The sequence below is a fragment of the Schistocerca gregaria genome, chromosome 8, assembly GCF_023897955.1.
Source record: "Schistocerca gregaria isolate iqSchGreg1 chromosome 8, iqSchGreg1.2, whole genome shotgun sequence".
Taxonomy (NCBI): Eukaryota; Metazoa; Arthropoda; class Insecta; order Orthoptera; family Acrididae; genus Schistocerca; species Schistocerca gregaria.
The window spans coordinates 220,685,941-220,707,708 of NC_064927.1; the positions used below are offsets into that span (position 1 = coordinate 220,685,941).

Here is a 21,768-nt window from a genome sequence, read left to right on the forward strand (position 1 = left end):
CATGGGGTAACGCGGAGTGGTGTTGGAGCTAGACGCACGGGACATTCAGTATTCAGTATTTCGAGATCCACAGTGTGAAGAGTGTGTCAAGGATACCGTATTTCAGGAGTTACCTCTCGCCACGGACAACGCAGCGGTCGACGACCTTCACTTAACGACCGAGAGCAGCTGCGTTTGCGTAGAGCTGTCAGTGTTAGCGTACAAGCAACACTGCGTGAAATAACCTCACAAGTCAATTTAGCACGTACAACGAACTTATCCGTTAGGACAATGTGGTGAAATTTTGGCGATAATGGGCTATGGCAGCAGAGGGCCAACGTGAAAGCCTTTGGTGACAACACGATCGCCTGCAGCGCCTCTGCTGGGTTCGTGACCATATCGGTTGAATCCTAGAAGACAGTAAAACCGTGGCCTGGTTGGATGAGTCCCGATTTCAATTTTTAAGAGATGACGGTAGGGTTCAAGTGTGGTGTAGACCTACGAGGCCATGGGCCCAAGTTGTTAACAACGCACTGTGCAAGTTGGTGGTGTGGTGGCTACATCAGGATATGGGCTGTCTACCATGGAATGGACTGGGTCCTTCGACTCGAAATGGCTATGCTCGGCTACTTGGAGACCACTTCCAGCCATTCCAGGACTTAATGCTCCCAAATAACGATGGAACCTTTATGGATGACAATGCACCCTATCTCTGGGCTGCAATTGTTTGCAATTAGTTTTAACAAAATTTTGCACAATTCGAGTGAATGATTTGGCCCCCTTGATCGCCCGGCATGAGATCCATCGAAAATTTATGAGACAAGATGGAGAGGTCAGTTCGAGCACAACATCCTGCACCAGTAACGCCTTCGCAGTTACGGACGTCTGTAGATGCAGCACGGCTCAATATTTCTGCAGAGGACTTGTTGGGTCCATGCTTCGACGTGTTGCTGCAGTAATCCGGGCAAAAGGAGGTCCGACGAGATTTTAGGAGGTATCCCGTGACTTTTCTCACCTCAATGTAAACATTCAAGACGTAGGAAAGCCTTAGACAGAGACGAGTGTCGCGTCCACTTATAAAGGGATATCTTTAGTCAAAACAAAATAAAAGACTTTTTCCGACGGAAAACGGATGCACCTGATTACCTCCACAATGCAGGGGTCTATCAAGTGTCATGTGGCTGCGGCAAAGTGTATATAGGTGAAACGGGAAGAACTGTTAAAGAACGCATTAAGGAACACGAATGGCACATGCGGCTAAAACAAAGTGCATAATCGGCAGTAGGGGAACATCAGGAGAACTGTGGCTCTGAGATCGATTTTAATAACGTACGTGTACTGGCTAAGGAAACAAACATTTATAGAAGAAAGATCCGAGAAGCGGTTGAAATTTCCAAGAATGCTTCTAATTTCAATAGAGAAGACGTCTATAGGCTTCCGGCATCGTGGCTCCCCGCCATCGAGGAAGTAAATACCCGGTCGCGGTGAAAACAACGCGCTGCAAGTCACCTCGGCGGACAATAATATTTTGGGTAAACATTCCTTCTCTCTTTCTCTGTCCGTTCAGAATCTAGCCACTGATGACGACCAACCTATAGCGGTAGCAGGCATTTCAACCAATACCCCTTCTCCAGCACAAGTGTGGAATGGTACCTTTATATCCAATGACGATGGACCGCCAATGGTATCCACAGGAGATGAGCTACCAACGCCCATTCTTCTGCATCAGAGCGGGAATATTAGCCTATGACTATGGCCCACCAATGGTAGCCATATGAATTTGAACCAATACTATCACATCTCCGGCGCGAACGCGTGAAAACTGCTCCTTTATAAATGGAAACGACACTCGTCTCTGACAGTGTTCTAGCAGAAGTGGACACCAAAAGATCCTGAGGAAGATCCCAGCACAGGTGTCGAAACGTCGAACAATTTAGAAGAAACATGACGCGGCCTCATAACCCAGAAGATTTTAAGTTCACTGACAACGGCCACGAAAGCCTGCAGACTTACGTAGGATTAATTAAAGTTGAGCGACGTGTTCCAGTGTAGTTATACAGAGTGCGGATTACATGAGCTTACCTGGGAAGATGAAGCCGGAGGTGCGTGAAGGCCCCTGCTGCCGGCACGCCTGCATCAGCGCGTCCACGTCCACGGCGGGCATCTCGCGCACGTGCTTGCTCGGCGACTCCAGCACTGCGCGCCGGATGTCCGCCCTGCACACACGGGAGGCGAGGCAAGTCACTGACAGTGCAGGAGTCTCTGGAAGCTATCAGCTACGTGGCTACTGATCTACATCGTAGCCGTCAGTGTGTGGCCGAGCGTACATCTGCGATCGGCAGTTGTGCCACAACGGTACTGAGGCTTTCGTGGCCACACGTTTTCGTATTGCGTGTTGTGTGTCCTGTTGTTCGTCCGACGTTTGTTTAATGGGACGAGTGACATAGAAGCTCACAAACGTGGCATTTCAGAAGAAAGTCTCAAGGTAAACCAATCTTGGATTCCTTTGCTGGATTCGCAGGTAACAAGAGGGGAACCACAGTGGTGAGACCAGGGTTCGTGTAGCGCCTGACAAAAAACAATGAAATACCCAGACGAGGAGAAGGAAACGAAACAGTCTGAGAAGATATGTGATGTGACTTCGATGCTAACAAAATCGTGACAGATTTAGAAATAACTTGATAATATGAGCCTACTTACCAGTATGACGCTGACCCCCTCTGATCTGGATGGATTCACTGTTTCACTTGGGAAGGGCGTTATCAAGAGATTGTATCTTCCCCTGCCTGAAGCAAACTGACCCACGATTGTTATAACTGGTCCTTGATATCCTCAATACGTGCGCTGGGGTGAGGCTCACGTCCGAGCTGGTCGCACATTCGCTCTAGCGGGGACCAGATCTGGAGATCTTGCTGCCCACAGTAGTAGCTTTGCATCGTGCTCAGAAGACTTTAACAAACAGGATTGGGAATGCTAGCAATCTTGCTTGTTATAATTACTTATGAAGAAACTGTCACGATCACTATCATTTATTTTCAAAGGCCGGTTTTGGCACATATAATAGGCAAACTCCAGATTGATTGGACCATTTGCTGGAGCTGGCGAAGTGCTGGACAGTTGTGAAGACGATAACTGCATGACAACACTCAGCTGCTCAGCACGTCGCCAGCTCCACCACATGGTGTAATCCATCTGGAGATGGCCTATTGCATGTTCCGAAAGAGGTCACCTTTAAATCCACTAAAGAGCCAAAGAAACAGGTACACGTAACTAATATCGTGTAGGACAGCCGTGAGCACGCAGAAGTGCCGCAACATGATGTTTCATGGACTCGACTTATGTCTGAAGTAGTGTTGGATAGAAGTGACACCATGAATCCTACCGAGCAAGGTGGCGCCGTGGTCAGTACACTGGACTTGCATCCGGGAGGACGATGATTCAACCCCGCGTCCGACCATTCTGATTTAGGTTTTCCTTGATTTCCCTAAATCGCTCCAGGCAAATGCCAGGATGGTTCCTTTGAAAGGTCACTGCCGTCTTCCTTCCCCATCCTTCCCTAATCCGAAGAGATTGATGACCTCGCTGTTTGGTCTATTCCGCCAAACAACCAAACCCCAACCATGAATCCTGCAGGGCTGTCCATGAATCCGTAAGAGCACGAGGGGGTGGAAACCTCTTGTGAACAGAATATCGCAAGGCACCAGAGATATGCTCAATAATGTTCATGTCTGGGGACTTTGGTGGCCAGCGGAAGTGTTTAAACTCAGAAGAGTGTTCCTGGAGCCACTCTGCAGCAGTTATGATCGTGTGGAGTGTCACATTGTCCTGCTGGAATTGCCAGCGCCACTTCCCGTCGGTTTCCTTAGACGGCTGTTTACATAATTTGAAATGCATAAATTCGGCAGCTCTCGCCGCTGTCTACCTTTCGCAACCGCAGCCGCACTATTTAATGTTCCTGTTCAAGCTAAGTTTATACTTGGAGCAATCCTGAATTTGTATCTGTTAGCTTGGGAGTTTCACCTTACGCAAATTTTGATGTGCGTTGAGATCCCAACAACTTAATTATTCTTGTGTTATTGGAAAATGTGTTAAATCTTCAATTCGTGTGTGTTGCTGAGTTTAAAATTATGTTGCCTACATGTTGCTGTTCAATAGTTTCTCATTTTTTAAGTATTGTTTTAAGTTTTTTTAATCAGTCAAGTTTAAATCATGTTTCATTCTCACCATCCGGTAATGAAAAGCCTTCTGATCTGTTCTGATACTATTGTTTAAATTTACGTCTGTCTTTATTACGACTTTACTTGGGTTGAAGTAAATATTCTGTAAATTATTTAAATTGGCATTGAATCTTAAATGAGTCTCATTGCTTGGCATTTTAATTAATTAAAAAGGTAAGCTTAATTGGCTGCTATGTGATTGAAACGGTGTAAAATAAGTTTGAGTTTTACCAGTGAATGAAGCGTGTAAAATCTCCATTGGTCCAGCCCTTTCCGGTTTTCCTATCAGCCTGAATTAAGAGGCCATAATTATCACCGTTTAAAGCCCTCCCATTTGTCGCCGTTTCAGTTGTAACACTCGCACATTTACACGCCTGACGCCTGCAGTCCGTAGGGGAACTTGATGTGCGCTGTCATAGAGGTCACGTTAGCGAGAGCAGTAAAATTCTTGGTCCTCTGAAATTCCCGTGCTCTACCAGCGCGTACGAACCTTTGTCGAAGCGTCGCCTTTGCGAGGTGAACACACCATTAAAAAGTGGAACGGACACTACGGTCCCACACTTCTCGTACCACCTCATCTAGTAAGAGATCCTCCAAGTGCACTACATTCTCCTACTGTCGCCCGTGTTTTAAAGTAACAGACTCCTCAGTGGCCAGTGAAGTTGGCTGGGATCGCGCATCCAATAAGGTAAGTAACATCTGTTAAGCCTACTGCTAGAAGTAGCAGCAAAATTAGTAAATTTGACAAGAATCGGATGTTTACAGACCCAAACATCTTGTAGTTTCGAAGAATTCCCAACAGAAATTAAAACTTGGGGACTGATCCACAGGACGCAATACACTGTTAAAATCACCCCCTATCAAAATACTCTGCGGACTTCTAGGTAACAAATAAACCACGTCTTACTTGTAAAATCCGAAACGGTCCAAAGTGCGTCTGGAACCGGGAGGTGCATAAAGGAGAATCAAGAATAGGTGAAGAAGAGCACATCCTATTCCTTTACCATTATCAAGAACTTCAGCCCCTTTGGTGGAAATGTCTAACATAAAAAAACGAGGCAGTTCGCGGGTGACATTCGGGAGCCACGTTTAAACACAATACAGAAACCAGGAAGAGGAAAACGAGTGAATTTAATTTCTTGTAAAAACACGACATGCTCACAGGGATCATAGATAAAATGACGTGACGAAGCGCGCCGCAGTTCCGATTCCACCCAATTAACATTCAGAGAAGGAAATATATACGGCTGCATACTGTAACAACAAGAAACAAATTGGAGCTGCTGATCTACTTAATTACGTCATTTGTGTTTATCAAGGTCCATTGTCAGGTCCATTGAAGGGTACGCGACTTGCATCCTCGCCTTTGAAATCTTTAAGTTTCTTCTTTTTACGAGCCATCGCGAGCTCAGATTGGACGATTGTTTACAGCATCTGCAGTCGGGGATGTAGGAGGTTCTCAAATGTAGCCCAGAGTAAGTGACAAACAAGGAGCCTCAGAAGTCGACTCCGCAGAATGAGATCCTTCAATTTAGATCGACGCACAAGAGAGCGGTCAGGCAACACAACAGGTAGTAGGCCGGCTTTCTGGCTACCTATCGCCTTTACAGGAGCAACAACAGTCCGTTCTGATCTCACCTGAATGGGTGACATCAAGGAGTAGGTGAGTTTAGGTGCGCCTTAGAGTGATGCTGTTGATACACGAGGAGGCCTCTTGACCTCCCAAACCCAGGATGGTTCCGAAGGATTTACTTCAACCGCAGGAAGGACACAAAGAGAAACACCAGAGACATTAACAACAGTATTCGCACTTCCGACAAGGCGGTAATGGAGGACTCAGCACTTGAAGATACATCAACCGACACAATTATTTCAGAGAGGGATGGTTGAGGAGAAGAGGTATCCGGCTCTTCATCCTGCGTACGACGTCTCTTACATATTACCGCGGACTCTGATGGCTTGGCAACAATAATTTCAGAGCTGTGCTGCGGGGGTAATAGCGGAAATGCAGGAGCTGTAAGCTGCGCGTCGTTCTGTAGTTCCGTTTCACCCAGGGCAGCCGTGGCACGAAACTCGTGAGCTAGAGAAATCAACCAACTCCAGTTTTCGACGCCGTTTAAATGAGGAATTCAGTACAAGTACCCACCTTGTGCAATTAAATCTACGGTGGTGACGTCTCCACGTGTCCACAATACGTTACACGAACGTGATAACCACAGACCTGTGGATGGGAAGGAATGTTATTTTTGATTACCATCTCCGCTACAACATAGCTACCGGTGCTGAAGGAACCAGGGTTTGTGCCATATATCTCGGGTATCACCACAAAGGAACAAAATCTCCTGAAGTGGATTGTTGTCAACCTCTGCCGGGAGACTGCTGACTCTCTCTACGTTAGAAGAAATGTCCCACTTATGGTACCACGGTGATACTTAAAGTGAACTTCAGAACCATGACGCAAAAGCAGCCCACCTACTTGTAGAGAATCCAAAACGAAAGAGACATAGCTATCAGAGTCAAAATCGGCAGTGTGAACCCGATGACACGTTACATGAATGGCACCGATGAGCCAGTCATGAATCTCCAAAGATCCGGGATGTACAGAGCGCGTGGATTATTCAAAACTAAAGCTTACTGTGACTTTTCTTGAAACATGCTTGGAAACAATGGTCGACATTATGGATGTTGCGATGAGACAGAAAACCAGCAATCTTTCCGCTCGACACATGGTGCACACGCCACTCAGCTTTGGAGGTGGACTACGTGGAGTATTCCGAGAACACCGCTCACGAATTCTACAAGCAGCATTGTACGTGCAAATTAAAATTACTGCCTGTGATTTTTCCCTGCTGCCATTCGCTGGTTGCATGCAATTTTAGTGAGTACTAGCTCAGCGCCCTCTGCTTCGCCCGCATAGGCTCTATGGACTGCTTTTTATGTTGTTCACAACGTGCAACTCCTTCTAAGCTTTTCACGCTGTAAAGGTCATAGAAGCATGGTCTTTTCCGAAAGTTCTTCTGACCAAAAAGCTATTGTGGTAGCTAGAGTCCAAGGTTTTCGATAATCATGCCTTTTGCATTCCTGTGGTGGTATTTCCATAGAAACTTTCATCACCTAGCACATATTACTTTACATCTAACCGAGAAGTGAAATACCAGTTATCATAGATTTAGGTTTAAAATCCTTTTTAATATAACGACATTTATTTACAAATTTCCATCCCCTATTTCACCCCCTTAGGGACTGAACTTCCTAAAACAATAAAAAACTTTTTTAGTCCTCACAGAAGAGCCAAATACAATTTTTATAGATTTAGTTTTGGAAACGCTTTCATAATGAAATAATTTCATTCTTATTCCACTCGGTTAAATGGATGAATTTCCGAAAACAATGAAACATGTATTTATTTTTATTTCTAACGAGAAATCAAATATCAGTTTTCATACATGTAGCTTTAAAAATGGTTTAGTAGTTCTTTAATGATTCATTTTTCAAAACAAATTCATCCAGTTTTTTATCCCCTTAGTGGTCGAGTTTCCAAAAATGCTGAAATACGTTTATTTGAATTTCTGACTGAGGAACCAAATAACAGTTATCGTAGTTCTACTTTCAAAATTGCTTTATCTGTGACGCATTTTCAAAAAGCTTTGCATTCCCTTTTTCATCCCCCTAAGAGTGCAATTTCACATACTCCCATGTTAAACGATGCCTCCAGTACAAGATCCACACCCACTCCATATTTCAAGTTTCTGTCCTCAGTAATTTGGACTAGCGATGATGAGTTTGTCAGTCAGAATAATGTATATACACTGCAGATTGGTAGGATGTGAGCTGTTCGTATAACCTAACGCGCAGGTCACTAGCTTACGAGCCAAGGAGGTGGACGAGGATCTGCATCCGATCCATGCGGTGGATTAACAACTGGGGGCTAATCCACGGGCCTGTCTGAGGGTGGCTGCTAGGCGGTTGTCCACACTTGCTTAGGCAAATGCTGAGCTGATCCCTCCAATAAAGAATGCGATACACAAACAGATAAAATACGGTAACAGACCGAACAAAGTTTACAGATTCACAGACGGATGGCGGACAAGACTACTTTCCCTTGGATTACCTTAACGACTGTGGCGTCAGGATGGGCGACTGGATATAAATTTAAGTAAAAAAATAATACTTGCCAAATCCTGGAAAAGAAGACCCCATACTAGACGGAAGAAAAACTAGGAAAAGGAAAGAAAAATTTGTTAAAATTTTAGGAATGCCATATACAGGGTGTTACAAAAAGGTACTGCCAAACTTTCAGGAAACATTCCTCACACACAAAGAAAGAAAATATGTTAGGTGGACATGTGTCCGGAAACGGTTACTTTCCATGTTAGAGCTCATTTTATTACTTCTCTTCAAATCACATTAATCATAGAATGGAAACACACAGCAACAGAACGTACCAGTGTGACTTCAAACACTTTGTTACAGGAAATGTTCAAAATGTCCTCCGTTAGCGAGGATATATGCATTCACCCTCAGTCGCATGGAATCCCTGATGCGCTGATGCAGCCCTGGAGAATGGCGTATTGTATCACAGCCGTCCACAATACGAGCACGAAGAGTCTCTACATTTGGTACCGGGGTTGCGTAGACAAGAGCTTTCAAATGCCCTCATAAATAAAAGTCAAGAGGGTTGATGTCAGGAGAGCGCGAAGGCCATGGAATTGGTCCGCCTCTACCAATCCATCGGTCACCGAATGTGTTGTTGAGAAGCGTACGAACACTTCGACTGAAATGTGCAGGAGCTCCATCGTGCATGAACCACATGTTGTGTCGTACTTGCAAAGGTACATGTTCTAGTAGCACTTCTAGTAGTTCTAGTATTCCCGTATGAAATCATGATAACGTGCTCCATTGAGCGTAGGTGGAAGAACATGGGGCCCAATCAAGACATCACCAACAATGCCTGCCGAAACGTTCACAGAAAATCTGTGTTGATGACGTGATTGCACAACTGCGTGCGGATTCTCGCCAGTCCACACTTGTTTATTGTGAATATTTACAATTTGATCGAGGAGGTACAGTACATACTGACGAAACTAAAGTGAGCTCTAACATGTAAATTAAGCGTTTCCGGACACATGTCCACATAACATCTTTCTTTATTTGTGTGTGAGGAATGTTTCCTGAAACTTTGGCCGTACCTTTTTGTAACATCCTGTATAATTCATGCTTAACTGGTAGTTGCATCCAGTATTCGAGTACACGACAAATTTTGACAGTGGGCATCTGGTTTCGGATAATCATATCTATCTAATAGTAGCATAATAAGTGATACTTTTTGAGAAGTCTGTATGTGTTATGAGGGATGTGTGTAAAATATTTCGTAATAAATCGAATTCTGTGACCTGCATTTTTGTATTTCACTAATCTTTACCGTGGTGTATTGCTCCTAAGTCCCCGTCTCTATTAATCAGTTACGTTAGTGTATAAGTTCGTTGCGTTTTTTTTTTTTTTGCTTGCTTTTTATTTGTAGGTCATCATTGCTATTTCAGATTAAATACTACCTTTTATCATTTGGAGATAGTTAGTGGAGCTGCAGACGGTAGAAAATGGAGTTGAAAATTTGATTTTAATAGACTGGTGGCAGCAGCGGAGACAGTCAGGAAGATCTGCGCCGTGTATCGGGATAACGCCGTTGGACAGAGCACGGCAAGGAAATGGATTTCTCGTTTTAAGGGGGAACTTTTTGAGATTAGTGACTCTCCGCGTTCAACAAGATTTTGAGGTTCAATGAGTACCGTTTAAACTCATTAATCCACAGTGATTCACGTCAGTGTACTCAACTAGCAGATGTGATGAACTGTGATCATTCCACCATCGTGCGACATTTGCATACAATGGAGAAGATTCAGAAATAGGGTGTATTGGTACCACATACTCTAGGCCAAAGTCACAAAAATCAGAGGGTGGCCACGGGTGCATCTCTACTTGCTCGTCATTAATTGGCTCGTGAACAGCACCGACCATTTCTATCCTGTGCCGTTACTGGTGACGAGAAATGGTGTCATCATGCTAAGGAAAAGAAAGCAATGGTTGATTGAAAACAAAGCAGTAACTCCCTGTATAAAGGCCTGCTCGCACCCACACAGATAATGTTATGCAGGTAGTGGAACAGCGACGGTGTTTTGTTCTGCTGACGTTTATTATCAACCACTGAGACGCCTTGCAGACGCAGTATAAGAACGACCAGGAAGACTGCGTGAAGTAATGCTACTCCACGGCAATGACCGCCCACATTCTACAAGACTGACAAATACATTACACAGAAGCTGGGATGGAATGTCATTCCGCACCCGCCTTATTCATTTAATCTTGCACCCTCAAATTTTCGCCTTTTCGTCTGTCTCTCGAATAACCTTCGACGAGTTCTTGGTCTCAAAATCACGTGATTTCACAGAATCGAAAATTTACCCTGGCTTTGGCAGACTGTTGTAAACAGTGAAAGGGAATATAATATTCATGACTGAAGTCTCTATTATGAATGTCTATAGTGTTTATTAAACTTATGGAAAGAAGCTACGAACTTATAGACCATAGTATTTGCAGCATTAGCCCTATACAGAGTAAAGTCGAGATCAGCCGACAAAATTTCGGAAGTTGTTCAGCGACATTTGTTTGAGTTTTTTGACGCAAGGGATCCGTCATCTCCTGTAGTTCATTACAAAGTAATAGCAGTTGCTTTGATTTTTCGCTGACATTTGATTTCTATGTGTATAGCACTGTACATATCTGCACAAAAGCGCAAATATCGACTGCACGCCAGTGTTCCTTGTTTGGAAACAAACTTCCATTCGCTCACGATATTTGCTGCAAACAACAGTAAAGTCAACATTACTCTTCGCCCTCAGGCTTTCACTGATTACTATTTGGTTCTGCCTCGGTTTGGTGTGCCGGCTGTATTAGTTGTTCGTTAACAGTGATACAAAGTGTTATGCATAAGTTTACTGATGAGCTGTCCATTTGCACCTCGTGTATTCGTTCACTGAATGCAATGCAAAGAGCAACACAACGACGCTATTCCCACAGCGACGGCATCACGTCAAAGTGTTTTTATACCGTGCTCTTCTCCGTGTTTTGTGATGTGCGTTTTGTGACTGCATATTACGTCTTTCCCACTATTTGCGGAGATATTTATACAAAAGAACGGTAGTTGTGGTAACTAACCGAAAAATTAAAATTATACACTGAAACGCCATAGAAACTGGTATAGGCACGCGTATTCAAATACAGAGATATGTAAACAGGCAGAGTATGGAGCTGAGGTCGGCGTCGCGCATAAAAGACAGCAAATGTCTCTCGCAGATGTTAAATCGGTTATTGCTGGTATAACGGCAAGTTATCAAGAATTAAATGAGTTTCAACGTGATATATTCTGAGCACGAGCGATGGAGCACAGCACCTCAGAGGTAGCGATGATGTGGGGATTTACCCACACGACCATTTCATGAGTGTACCGCGAATTTCAGGAATCCGGTAAAACATCAAATCTCCAACATAGCTGCGGCCGGAAAAAGATCCTGGAAGAATGGGACCAACGACGTCTGAAGAGAATCTTTCAACGTGACAGAAGCGCAACCCTTCCGCAAATTGCTGCAGATTTCATTTCAATGAAGTGTCAGCGTGGGAACCATTCAATGAAACATCATCGATATGGGCTTTCGGAGCCGAAGGCCCACTCGTATACCCATGATGACTGCACGACACAATGCTTTACGCCTCATCCTGGGCCCGTCAACACCGATATTGGACTGTTGATCATTGGAAACATGTTGCCTGGTCGGACAAGTCTCGTTTCGAATTGTATCGAGCGGATGGACGTGTACGGGTATGGAGACAATCTCATTAATACATGAATCTGCATGTCAGCAAGGGACTGTTCGTGCAGTTAGGGCTCTGTACTGGGGTGGTAAAAGCGCCAGAACCGCTCGGCCACACCGGCCGGCGGGTCGTGTGCGGTTGGAGTGATGTGGGACCCCTGATAGGTCTAGATACGACTCTGACAGGTCATCCTGTCTGATCAAATGCATCCATTCATGTCGATTCTGCATTCCGACGGACTTGTGCAATTCCACCAGAACAATGCGACACCCCACACGTCCAGAACTGCTACAGACTCTTCTGAGTTTAAACACTTACGCTGGCCACCAAACTCCCCAGAAATAAACCTTATTGAGCATATCTGGGATGCCTTGAATCGTTCTGTTTAGAAGAGATCTCCATCCCCTCGTACTCCCACGGATTTATGGATAGCCCTGCAGGATTCATGGCGTCAGTTCCCTCCAGCACTACTTCAGATATCAGACGAGTCCATTCCTCGTCTCTCTGTGTGCTCGCGGGGGTCTTACTCAATATTAGGCACGTGTTCCCGTATCGTAGGCTCTCCAGTGTATTATTATTCTGTAACGTGCCAGCAGAGACCACGGGTCCTATGCACCAAAATAGTTATAAAATATTCCTGAACAAACTTGTCCACATGCAAGTTAATTAAAATTAGTAATAGGTTTCTGCTCCGCCGTCATTAGCACATCCAAAAATTACAAGAGCGGTATGTTGGCGTGTAGTCAGAACATGTGCTGAATTAATGTGCCCTTCATAAACTTTCCAATGAAATACTCGTTGCGCTTGCAGAAGCATACCGTCGTCATTAAAATGTTCCGAGCCAGATTGCGTTATGAGGGAATCATGTCTGAAAACTGGCTGAATATCAGGCTAAAATGTGTTTCAAAATTTTAATTGGACATTTCGCATAATTTTTCAAGACTACGTTAGGCTTTCAAGCATCAGTCACAGGAGACTCAATTCGTGCTCTTCAGATAAGATACGTCTAGTGTTCAAAATGTCTCTGAGCACTATGGGACGAGGTCATCAGTCTCCTAGAACTTAGAACTACTTAAACCTAACTAACCTAAGGACATCACACACATCCAAGCCCGAGGCAGGATTCGAACCTGCGACCGTAGCAGTCGCGCGGTTCCGGACTGAGCGCCTAGAACCTCTAGACCACCGCTGCCGGCTACGTCTAGTGTCATGGATAGATGAATTGATTAGTTGTTGCTAGACTTTCGAAATATGATTTAGTATCAAATCGACGCCCTTTAAATCCTACGGCATATCTAACCGGCTTTGCGACTGCAACTTACGTTTCCCGACAAACCGAACACAGTTCTTTATCCTGGATGGATATTCATCTACAGCCACTGGAGTACTGTCTGCTTCAGCGTAGTGCAATAGTACTGTCGCTTTTAACACTCTACGTTAATGACGTAAACCAGCTTTACGCGAGTGTCTTTCTGGCCAAAATCGACTACTGGAATGCGTGTGTCTCTCGTGCCTGCGTGTAAATCAGCAGCCAAAACGCCGCGAGTGTGTCTGTGACGTCAGTGATGTATAGATTGCGGCCGGTGTGGAGTTCTGTAATCCCGAGTATGCGGCACGCTGCGTGACTGTGGCTCTGCTAAAATCGGAAGTTAACTTATTCTGGCTGAACTTACTCGTACTATGGAAATAGATTTTATGCTTTCGTGTCCTCTTCATCTTTAATGTTTTGTTTGCCTTGTTTTCGTGACACATTGACAAGATTGCTCGAGGACTTGGAATTTTTTCTCCTAGTGTTCTCCTACAAGAGAGACTAAATCCTGAAAGCAGAAAGGCAGTTACGTTTCACAAAGAAAAAGCCTACACCATACATAAATAAGAACGTAAATAGAGTAAACGTGTTTTAATGAAAATTATGTCATTTTTAATTTTCGATGTTATTGGACATGTAAGAGGCGAACGCGGCAAGTGTCATAACTCGAGTTCCCAGGAACTTCACTCAGGGTAAGAGGAGTCAAAACCAACGAACACGTGTCTCGGCTTATCCATAGATAATCGACCGTTTTTGAGGAAACTACGGTCAAAATTTTCAAGCTACTTCTCGAGTCTTTTAGCGGGTAATAAGTTCAGCCGAAGCGGTGGCACAGTAGATAGTGTCGCGGATTTCCACTTCTGCGACCCGTGTTCGGAACCTGGCTGTTTTTATTTTTGTTTTTGTTCGTCATTTATCTATCCGTATCCGTAGAAGATTACTGCGAAATGTTTTCTGATGCGTATTGAAATAACGTTGTCCTTATTTGTCTAGTAATGGTCTCTCTGTTGAATGAATTAAAAAAAATTAATACAAAAATTATTTGAAATTGTTTAGGGTGAAAGTCCTGTAGTGTTTTTGATTCATAATCAACTGCAAGCGTCAGTTTTCGGAAAAATGATACTTGCTTTGCCGCAACTTTGTTGCCAACATGTAAAATCTCCAGCAATGTGAACGACGTTTCTTTCCCAACTGAGATTCATAGAAGAAATGTCACTGTGACAGACTTGGCTTTGCGCAATGCTCGTGGTGTTCGGAATTTCTATGTTGTGAATGTTGCAACGATTGGTATCATACAGGGAATCTAACAAATCTTCCTGAATATAAATATAAGAATAAACTATATTTTACAGTTAATATAACGTTCTCGTCTCTCCTTACTTGATGAGAAACATTCGCCTAGTTTCCGTCTATGGACATGGGTAGATCGAAGAAAAAAATAAATAAATAAAAACAATAATCGGGTTTTCAACTCGAGGAACGGAACTGTGATGCTGCCACTACTTACGATGAACTTATCTCGCCCTGAAAGGCATCTACTGTATGCAGAAAATTTTTATCGGCGTTTTCTCAGAAACGATTGAGTATCTACGAATAAACCGAAACACGAAATGAATTTAAATTTGTGGTAAGGTCTTATGGGAGCAAACTGCCGAGGTCATCGGTCCCCTAAACCCAAACACTACTTAACGTAACTTATACGCTATGGACAACACACACACGCATGACCAAGGGAGGACTCGAATCTCCGACGGGGGCAGACGCAAAACCGAAACACGTGTTCCCATCTTTCGACTCCTCTTCCACTTAGCGAAGTTACTGGGAAATCGGGTTATACTACTTCCCGTTTTCTTCTCACCAGTACGGGAATAAAACGCCAGGGACGCTGCCGTAGGTCCATTTGTTTCGAGGAGTCGACTGAGACAAGATAGTCTATAGTGTAAAAGTGGCTTTAGCAGAAATCTTTATTTTTAATCTCAGAGTTTTCGTAATTACCGACTTTCCTCTGGGGAGACTTTATCAGATAAAAGTTGCAGCGACAACGAGTTATATATTGACAAAATGCTAGCCTGCGACAGAGACTGAAAATTAACTCTTTATTTGGTTGAATGCAAAGTTATACTGTCCCGAAGTGTAAAGACGTTCTGTCATTAGACTATAAGATTGCAGAATAACACCTCAGCTGTGTAACTGAATCCATGTTTTCCTGTCGTAGTAATTCAGGGGGACTCATCTAGTGAAGTTTAAGTGGTACTTGAGATTCCAAACGGAAGTGTTGTAGGCCTTCTGCTGCTCTGAAACTACATAAACGATTCAAGAGACAATTTGAGCAGTCCTCTTAGATTGCAGATGATGTAATTGTTTATCTCCTAGTAAATTCATCAGAACATTGAAGCGAGTTGAAAATGATTAGCAAGATATCTATACGATGTGAAACGTGCGAAATGAACCTAAACAAAATTTTGGTGAAGAGACCATGGGGATAAAATCAGAGATATTATAACCCACACAGTGGCATAACGACAATATTTCTTTCCACGAACAATACGAGACTGGAATAGAAGGGAGAACCGATAGAGGTACTCAAGGTACCCTCCGCCACACACCATCAGGTGGCTTGCGGAGTATGGATGTAGATGTAGATGTAAACAATAAAAAGTGTGATGTTTTTCACAGTACTGGAATAATTCTCTTAAATTTCGGTACATAATAAATTACACACATTTAAAATTTCTGATTCAACGAAATACTTAGGGATTATAATTACGAACAACTAAAATTGGAAAACGAGGGGAAGGCAAACCAAGGATTTCGTTTTAATGGCAGAAAACTTAGAAGATGCAACAAATCTGCTAAAGTAACTGTCTACACTAAGTTGTCCTACCTCTTCTGGACTATTGCTGCGCAGTATGGGACTCTTACCAGATGGGACTGACAGATGACAGAAAAAATTCAGAGAATGACAGATCGTTTAGTATTATCTCTAACACCTTTAGTTTACTTTTAGAAAGGAGACACAGAAAACACCAAAATTTAAACCCAGTTGTAATAAGGCTCGTCAATAACACAAACAATCGACTATCACATTCAGAGAATGTTGTGCTAATAAGTGATAACAAAGAGAACTTGCGTGTCATAAAACGTTTTTACAGAAATTTTGCAAGGAAGCGAGAATTTCAAATAATTAATTAGGCGAAAATTGAGTACATATTCGTGAACAAGGCATCCGGCAATGGTACCCCAACTGACAGTTGATGAAGATACTTTTTTAAAAAAAAAGGTACTGAGGTGGCTAAAGTCGTGAAATACCTCCTACTATCGTGTCTAACCTCCTTTTGCACAGCGTAGTGCAGCAACTCGACGTGGCATGGACTCAAGAAATCCTTGGAAGTTTTCTGGAGAAATACCGAGCCATGCTGCCTCTATAACCGTCCATAATTGAGGATGTGTTGCGGGTACAGGATATTGTCCACCAACTGACCTCTCGATTATCTCAAAAACATGTTCGATGGGATTTGTGTCGGACAATCTGGGTGGCTAAATCATTCGCTCGAATTCTGTAGAATGTTCTTAAAACCAGTCGGGGCTAATTGTGGTCCGGTGACATGACGCGTTGTCTTCAATACAAATTCCATCGTTGTTTGGGAAAATGAAGTCCATAAATGGCTGAAGTAGACTAACATAACTATTTCCAGTCAAAGATCGGTTCAATTGGACCAGAGGGCCCAGTACATTCCATGTAAACACAGCCCACACTACTGTGGATCCACCACCAGCTTGGTTCAAATGGCTCTATGGGACTTGAGGTCATCAGTCCCCTAGAACTTAGAACTACTTAAACCTAACTAACCTAAGGACATCACACACATCCATGCCCGAGGCAGGATTCGAATCTGCGACCGTAGCGGTCGCGTGGTTCCAAACTGAAGCACCTAGAACCGCTCGGCCACACCGACCGGCCCACCAGCTTGCACAGCATCTTGTTGACAACTTGGGTCCATGGCTTCGTGGAGTCTAAGGCACACTCGAACCCTACCATCAGCTCTTACCAACTGAAATCTGGACTCATCAGGCCAGCCACGGTTCTACAGTCGTCTAAATCCAATCGATATTGCTACGGGCCCAGGGGAGGTTCTGCAGGCGATGCCGTGGTGTTAGCAAAGGCATCGGTCGTCTTCTGCCACAGCCCTTTAACGCCAAATTTCGCCGTACTGTCCTAACGGATACGTTCGCCGTACGTCCTACATTGATTACCTCGATTATTTCACGAAACATTACCTTTCTCTTAGCACTGAAAACTCTACCCAAACGCCGCTGCTCTCGGTCCTTAAGTGAATGCCGTCGGCCACTATGTTGTCCATGGTGAGAAGTAATGCTTGAAATTTGGTGTTCTCGGCACACTCTTGACAGTGAGGGCCTCGGGTTATTGAATTCCCTAACGATTTCCGGAATGAAATGTCTCATGTGTCTAGCTCCAACTACCATTCCGCGTTCAAAATCCTTAGTTCCTGTCGTGCTGCCACAATCATGTTGGAAAATTTTACACACGAGTCGCATGAGTACATATGTTAGCTCTACAAATGCACTGCCGTTTTATACATTGTGTGCGATACTACAACTACCTGTATATGTGCATAACGCTATCCCTCTATTTTTCTCACCTCAGTGTACACCTATTTAGATACATTAGAAGCATTTTTAGCGAGCACAAAAGATTGGAAATTGACATTAAGGCAAGGAACGCAGTGGCAAATAGAGCATATTTTGGTTTACGGGACGTGCTGTGCAGTGGAAGTTTCGAGACGTTTTAGAATCACGTGAAAGATAACTACCAATTTTCGTCAGAAAGATATTGAGGAAAATGTTTGGCCCCAAAGTGGGGCAACCCGTCATAGTAATGGAGGATATTACATAACCAGGAACTGGCAGATCTATACTCACAAGCAGAAGGATGAAGAGAAGAAAATTTATGTGAGCAGGACATTTAATTAGAATTGGAGGTAAGATACTACCGTAAGTAACATTCTCAAGATCCGCGAAGAGAAGAAAGGGCTGAGGAAGGCCACGAAAAAGATGGATGGATGATATTGACAAGAATATGGAGGCGATAACCTTGAGAAAACGAGAATGTACCACGAAAGCTAGGAAGAGATGTGATTAGTGGAGCAATGTAGAGAACCGACATGATCATCCAGATCAAACCGGTAATTAAGGATAAGAAACTGAGAGAGTGTCACGGATATGATACGCAAGTTGGGGTGATGATCATTAAAACGAGACTTTTTTCCGGTGAGATCTTCTCACGAAACTAGAATCACGAAATTTCTCCCTCAAGGTAAGAATAGGGAGAAATGATAACGGTAATAATATATGAAAAATCAGAGACCGCACGGAAACATTTAGGTATTCGTTCTTGACAAGTGCTATTCGACAGTAGGACAGTAGTGACATAGCCGGAAAGTAGCTCTACGAACCCTCTGACAAATACTTAAGTTTGAATCGACATAAGTTCGCCGAATGCTAATGTCATTCAGACTTGCAAGTATTCAAGTGTGAACCACAGAGTAGTCATGTTGAGGTAGATGCGAAATACATTCTTTTTCCGAACTCTACGAACTGTTGTGAAGTGCATGCAAACTCCCCTTTCCATTGTTCAACAAATTAGAGTTACTTCTCATACAATTCGCGAATGGAGCGTGTAAGGAATGACTGCTTAAATGTCTCGGGGGTCTGAGGTTAGTATTTATATTGCCTTCCAAGTCTGTAATATAAAGATGAACCGCAAGAGGAGTTCAGAATATGTTGTACGATTCTACAAAAAATGCATGTCAGTGATAATGGACATCAGATTTGTATGTCACTTCTGCTGCCATGCTCGTAGACTACCATGACCTGTGCTTTGTTCGAACACCACTGAGCATAATTTTTTCTTCAGAGCTATGCCATGTAACGTGGTTAAAAGACGGGCGCAATTGGAGCCTTGAACAATTTTAGCAATTTCAGTTGTTTCTCAACGACCCAGAGACTCTGTCCTCTCAAACAAACATTTGAGAGCAAAAATGTCTAGAGATATGAAATGGCACGACATCGTTGTACACAGCGCATCATAAAAACGATGTAGAGAATATTTGAAAGTATAAATAACAGAACCAAAGTCGTTACAATGAATATTTGTCCCCAAACGAGCCATTAGCAAAGTGACTATGAATGTGTGGTGTAATAGACTGAGAAGCTTTTATTGAAGTACCCAATACTACGCCAAGTATGCTACGCGAGCCACATTTTGTAACGTTCCGAAACACTCCCTCATAACTTTATTTCCTCATTTACATCAACTGCTGAAATATTATTCTTGAACAAAAACAACGTCATTATTATATTATGCAAACGACGTGACTGAAATTTCCTGGCAGATTAAGACTGTTTGCCGGACCGAGATTCGAACTCGGAAAATTTGCCTTTCGGGGAAAAGTGCTCTGCCAAGTGAACTACCAAAGTACGACTCACGACTTGTCCTCACAACTTCCTCCAGTTCTTCATCTCCTAAAAGCTCTAATTGTTTGCTATGTAAACAGTACTATGTTTTTCATTATTTATGTAGCTTCTAACAAAAGTAAGAATAAAACGAAAAAGCGAACTCCACAATCATGCTCTGAAGACTACGCGATAGCCGACCGGTCGCCGTGCCATCCTCATAATTGATCACCGGATACAGAATGGTGGGGTATATGGTCAGTATACTACCCTCCCTGCCGTCCCCGACGGTCCGACCTTGGAGCCACTATCTCTGTGACAGGTGGCGCCTCGATTGGCTTTACGAGGCTGAGATCACCCCAGCCCAGTACTCCCACCAAGAAAATTTCCATGGCAGTACCACGAATCGAATCCAGATTCCCCACGTGGGAATCTGTCGCGCTGCCCACTTTCTTTCCGCGAAAGGTCACCTTGACCGCCTTCTTCGTTTTACCTCTTGCACTTGAGGCACTGGTCTCTAACACCCATACTACCCTCAAAAACCTATCTAACATACAAACAAAAAAATATCTCGTGCCACCGCCACTTTCACTCTAAAAGTTAACTAGGACGGATGTTTGCCACCATTTCAGGCCCCACTCACAAACTAAAATGAAATACCCCTTTGTTCTTTTTGCAAAACAGGTATAAAAGAAAGGGTTCAATACTTTTATATTATTTTGTTTGTTTCATTTCTTTTTTTTTATTCCAGGGGTGTCCACAGCAGCTAGATCGTGTTCAGATCGACTCTTCGTTCAGCGAGGATTAAACACCCCATAATTATCGGTAATTTTTCTCATCAATCCATCCCGTGCCATATCTTCAATCTCTTCTCACACCCGGTACACCCCAATAGTCCGGATTGTGCGTAAACAACTACCCCAAGTGATTTACAAAGAGCGAAACATACGATGCTTTGCCGCCCGTAGTGGCCGAGCGGTTCTAGGCGCTACAGTCTGGAACCGCGCAACCGCTGCGGTCGCAGGTTCGAATCCTGCCTCAGGCATGGATGTGTGTGATGTCCTTAGGTTAGTTAGGTTTAAGTAGTCGTATGGGACTGATGACCTCAGAAGTTATCCCATAGTGCTTAGAGCCATCTGAACCATACGATGCTTTGATCTGTAAAACCGTGTACTTGCTCGTTAAATAGAATCAAAAAAATCTATCGTGCAACGTCGTCTCTAAAAAAAGTATGACAGCGCCATATCTCTAACCCACAACGTGACGTTATGACGAGTAGGATGACACCAAGTGGCGTCAGGATGGATCATTTCGGTGGGCTCTGCGGACTGAGTAGTCGTCTTAGCAACAGTGCCAACATGCGACGTGTGAAGAGTCAGCAGTTGGCCGGAGAAAATGAGGCATCACCTCCTCAATGAGTGTACCAGAGGAGATGTACTTGTCCAAAGCACGAAGGCAATGCATCGTTCGCGTAAAGAGAGCGCGCGCCGTATTTTGCACGTTTACCATTCCAATGCCTCCTGGATGTGTGGGCAACGACAGCGTCTCGTAACGAGCTTTGAACATCCTACCACCGCTGACGAAACGACCAAAAGTGGCTTGGAACCTGCTAGCCAACGTAGCGTGCATTGGGGAAATGTGTGTGAAATGTTTAGTTTTCGGGGCGAGGTAGACATTGACAAAATATATCGGTATGATTAAGTCAAGTGTTTGAAAGGTATGGAGACGAACTTGCGTGCGAATCGCGCTAAGCATTCTGTGCTACTTATCTGTTGGTGTACGCTGCACGTTCCCACGGAAGGTCCTTGCCAAACATTTCATTGCCGGGACTTTGGTAATGGACACCAGCGTTCCGGTATTCAATCCTCTGCCCGCAACCATGTAGTGGGATTTCCGCAGGTTATACAGCTCCTGGTCAACCCG

The 21,768-nt window shown here is 43.8% G+C and overlaps 1 protein-coding gene across 1 annotated transcript in view; it reads right to left on the reverse strand.

Annotated features, from left to right (window-relative positions):
• The window catches only part of LOC126285116 (phospholipase A2 hemilipin-like), a 303,043-nt gene that overhangs the window by 93,480 nt on the left and 187,795 nt on the right, over nt 1-21,768 (reverse strand). The window contains exon 4 of the mRNA XM_049984439.1: nt 2,062-2,195. Coding sequence (XP_049840396.1) covers nt 2,062-2,195 — 134 coding nt within the window. The remainder of the gene's footprint in view (nt 1-2,061; nt 2,196-21,768) is intronic.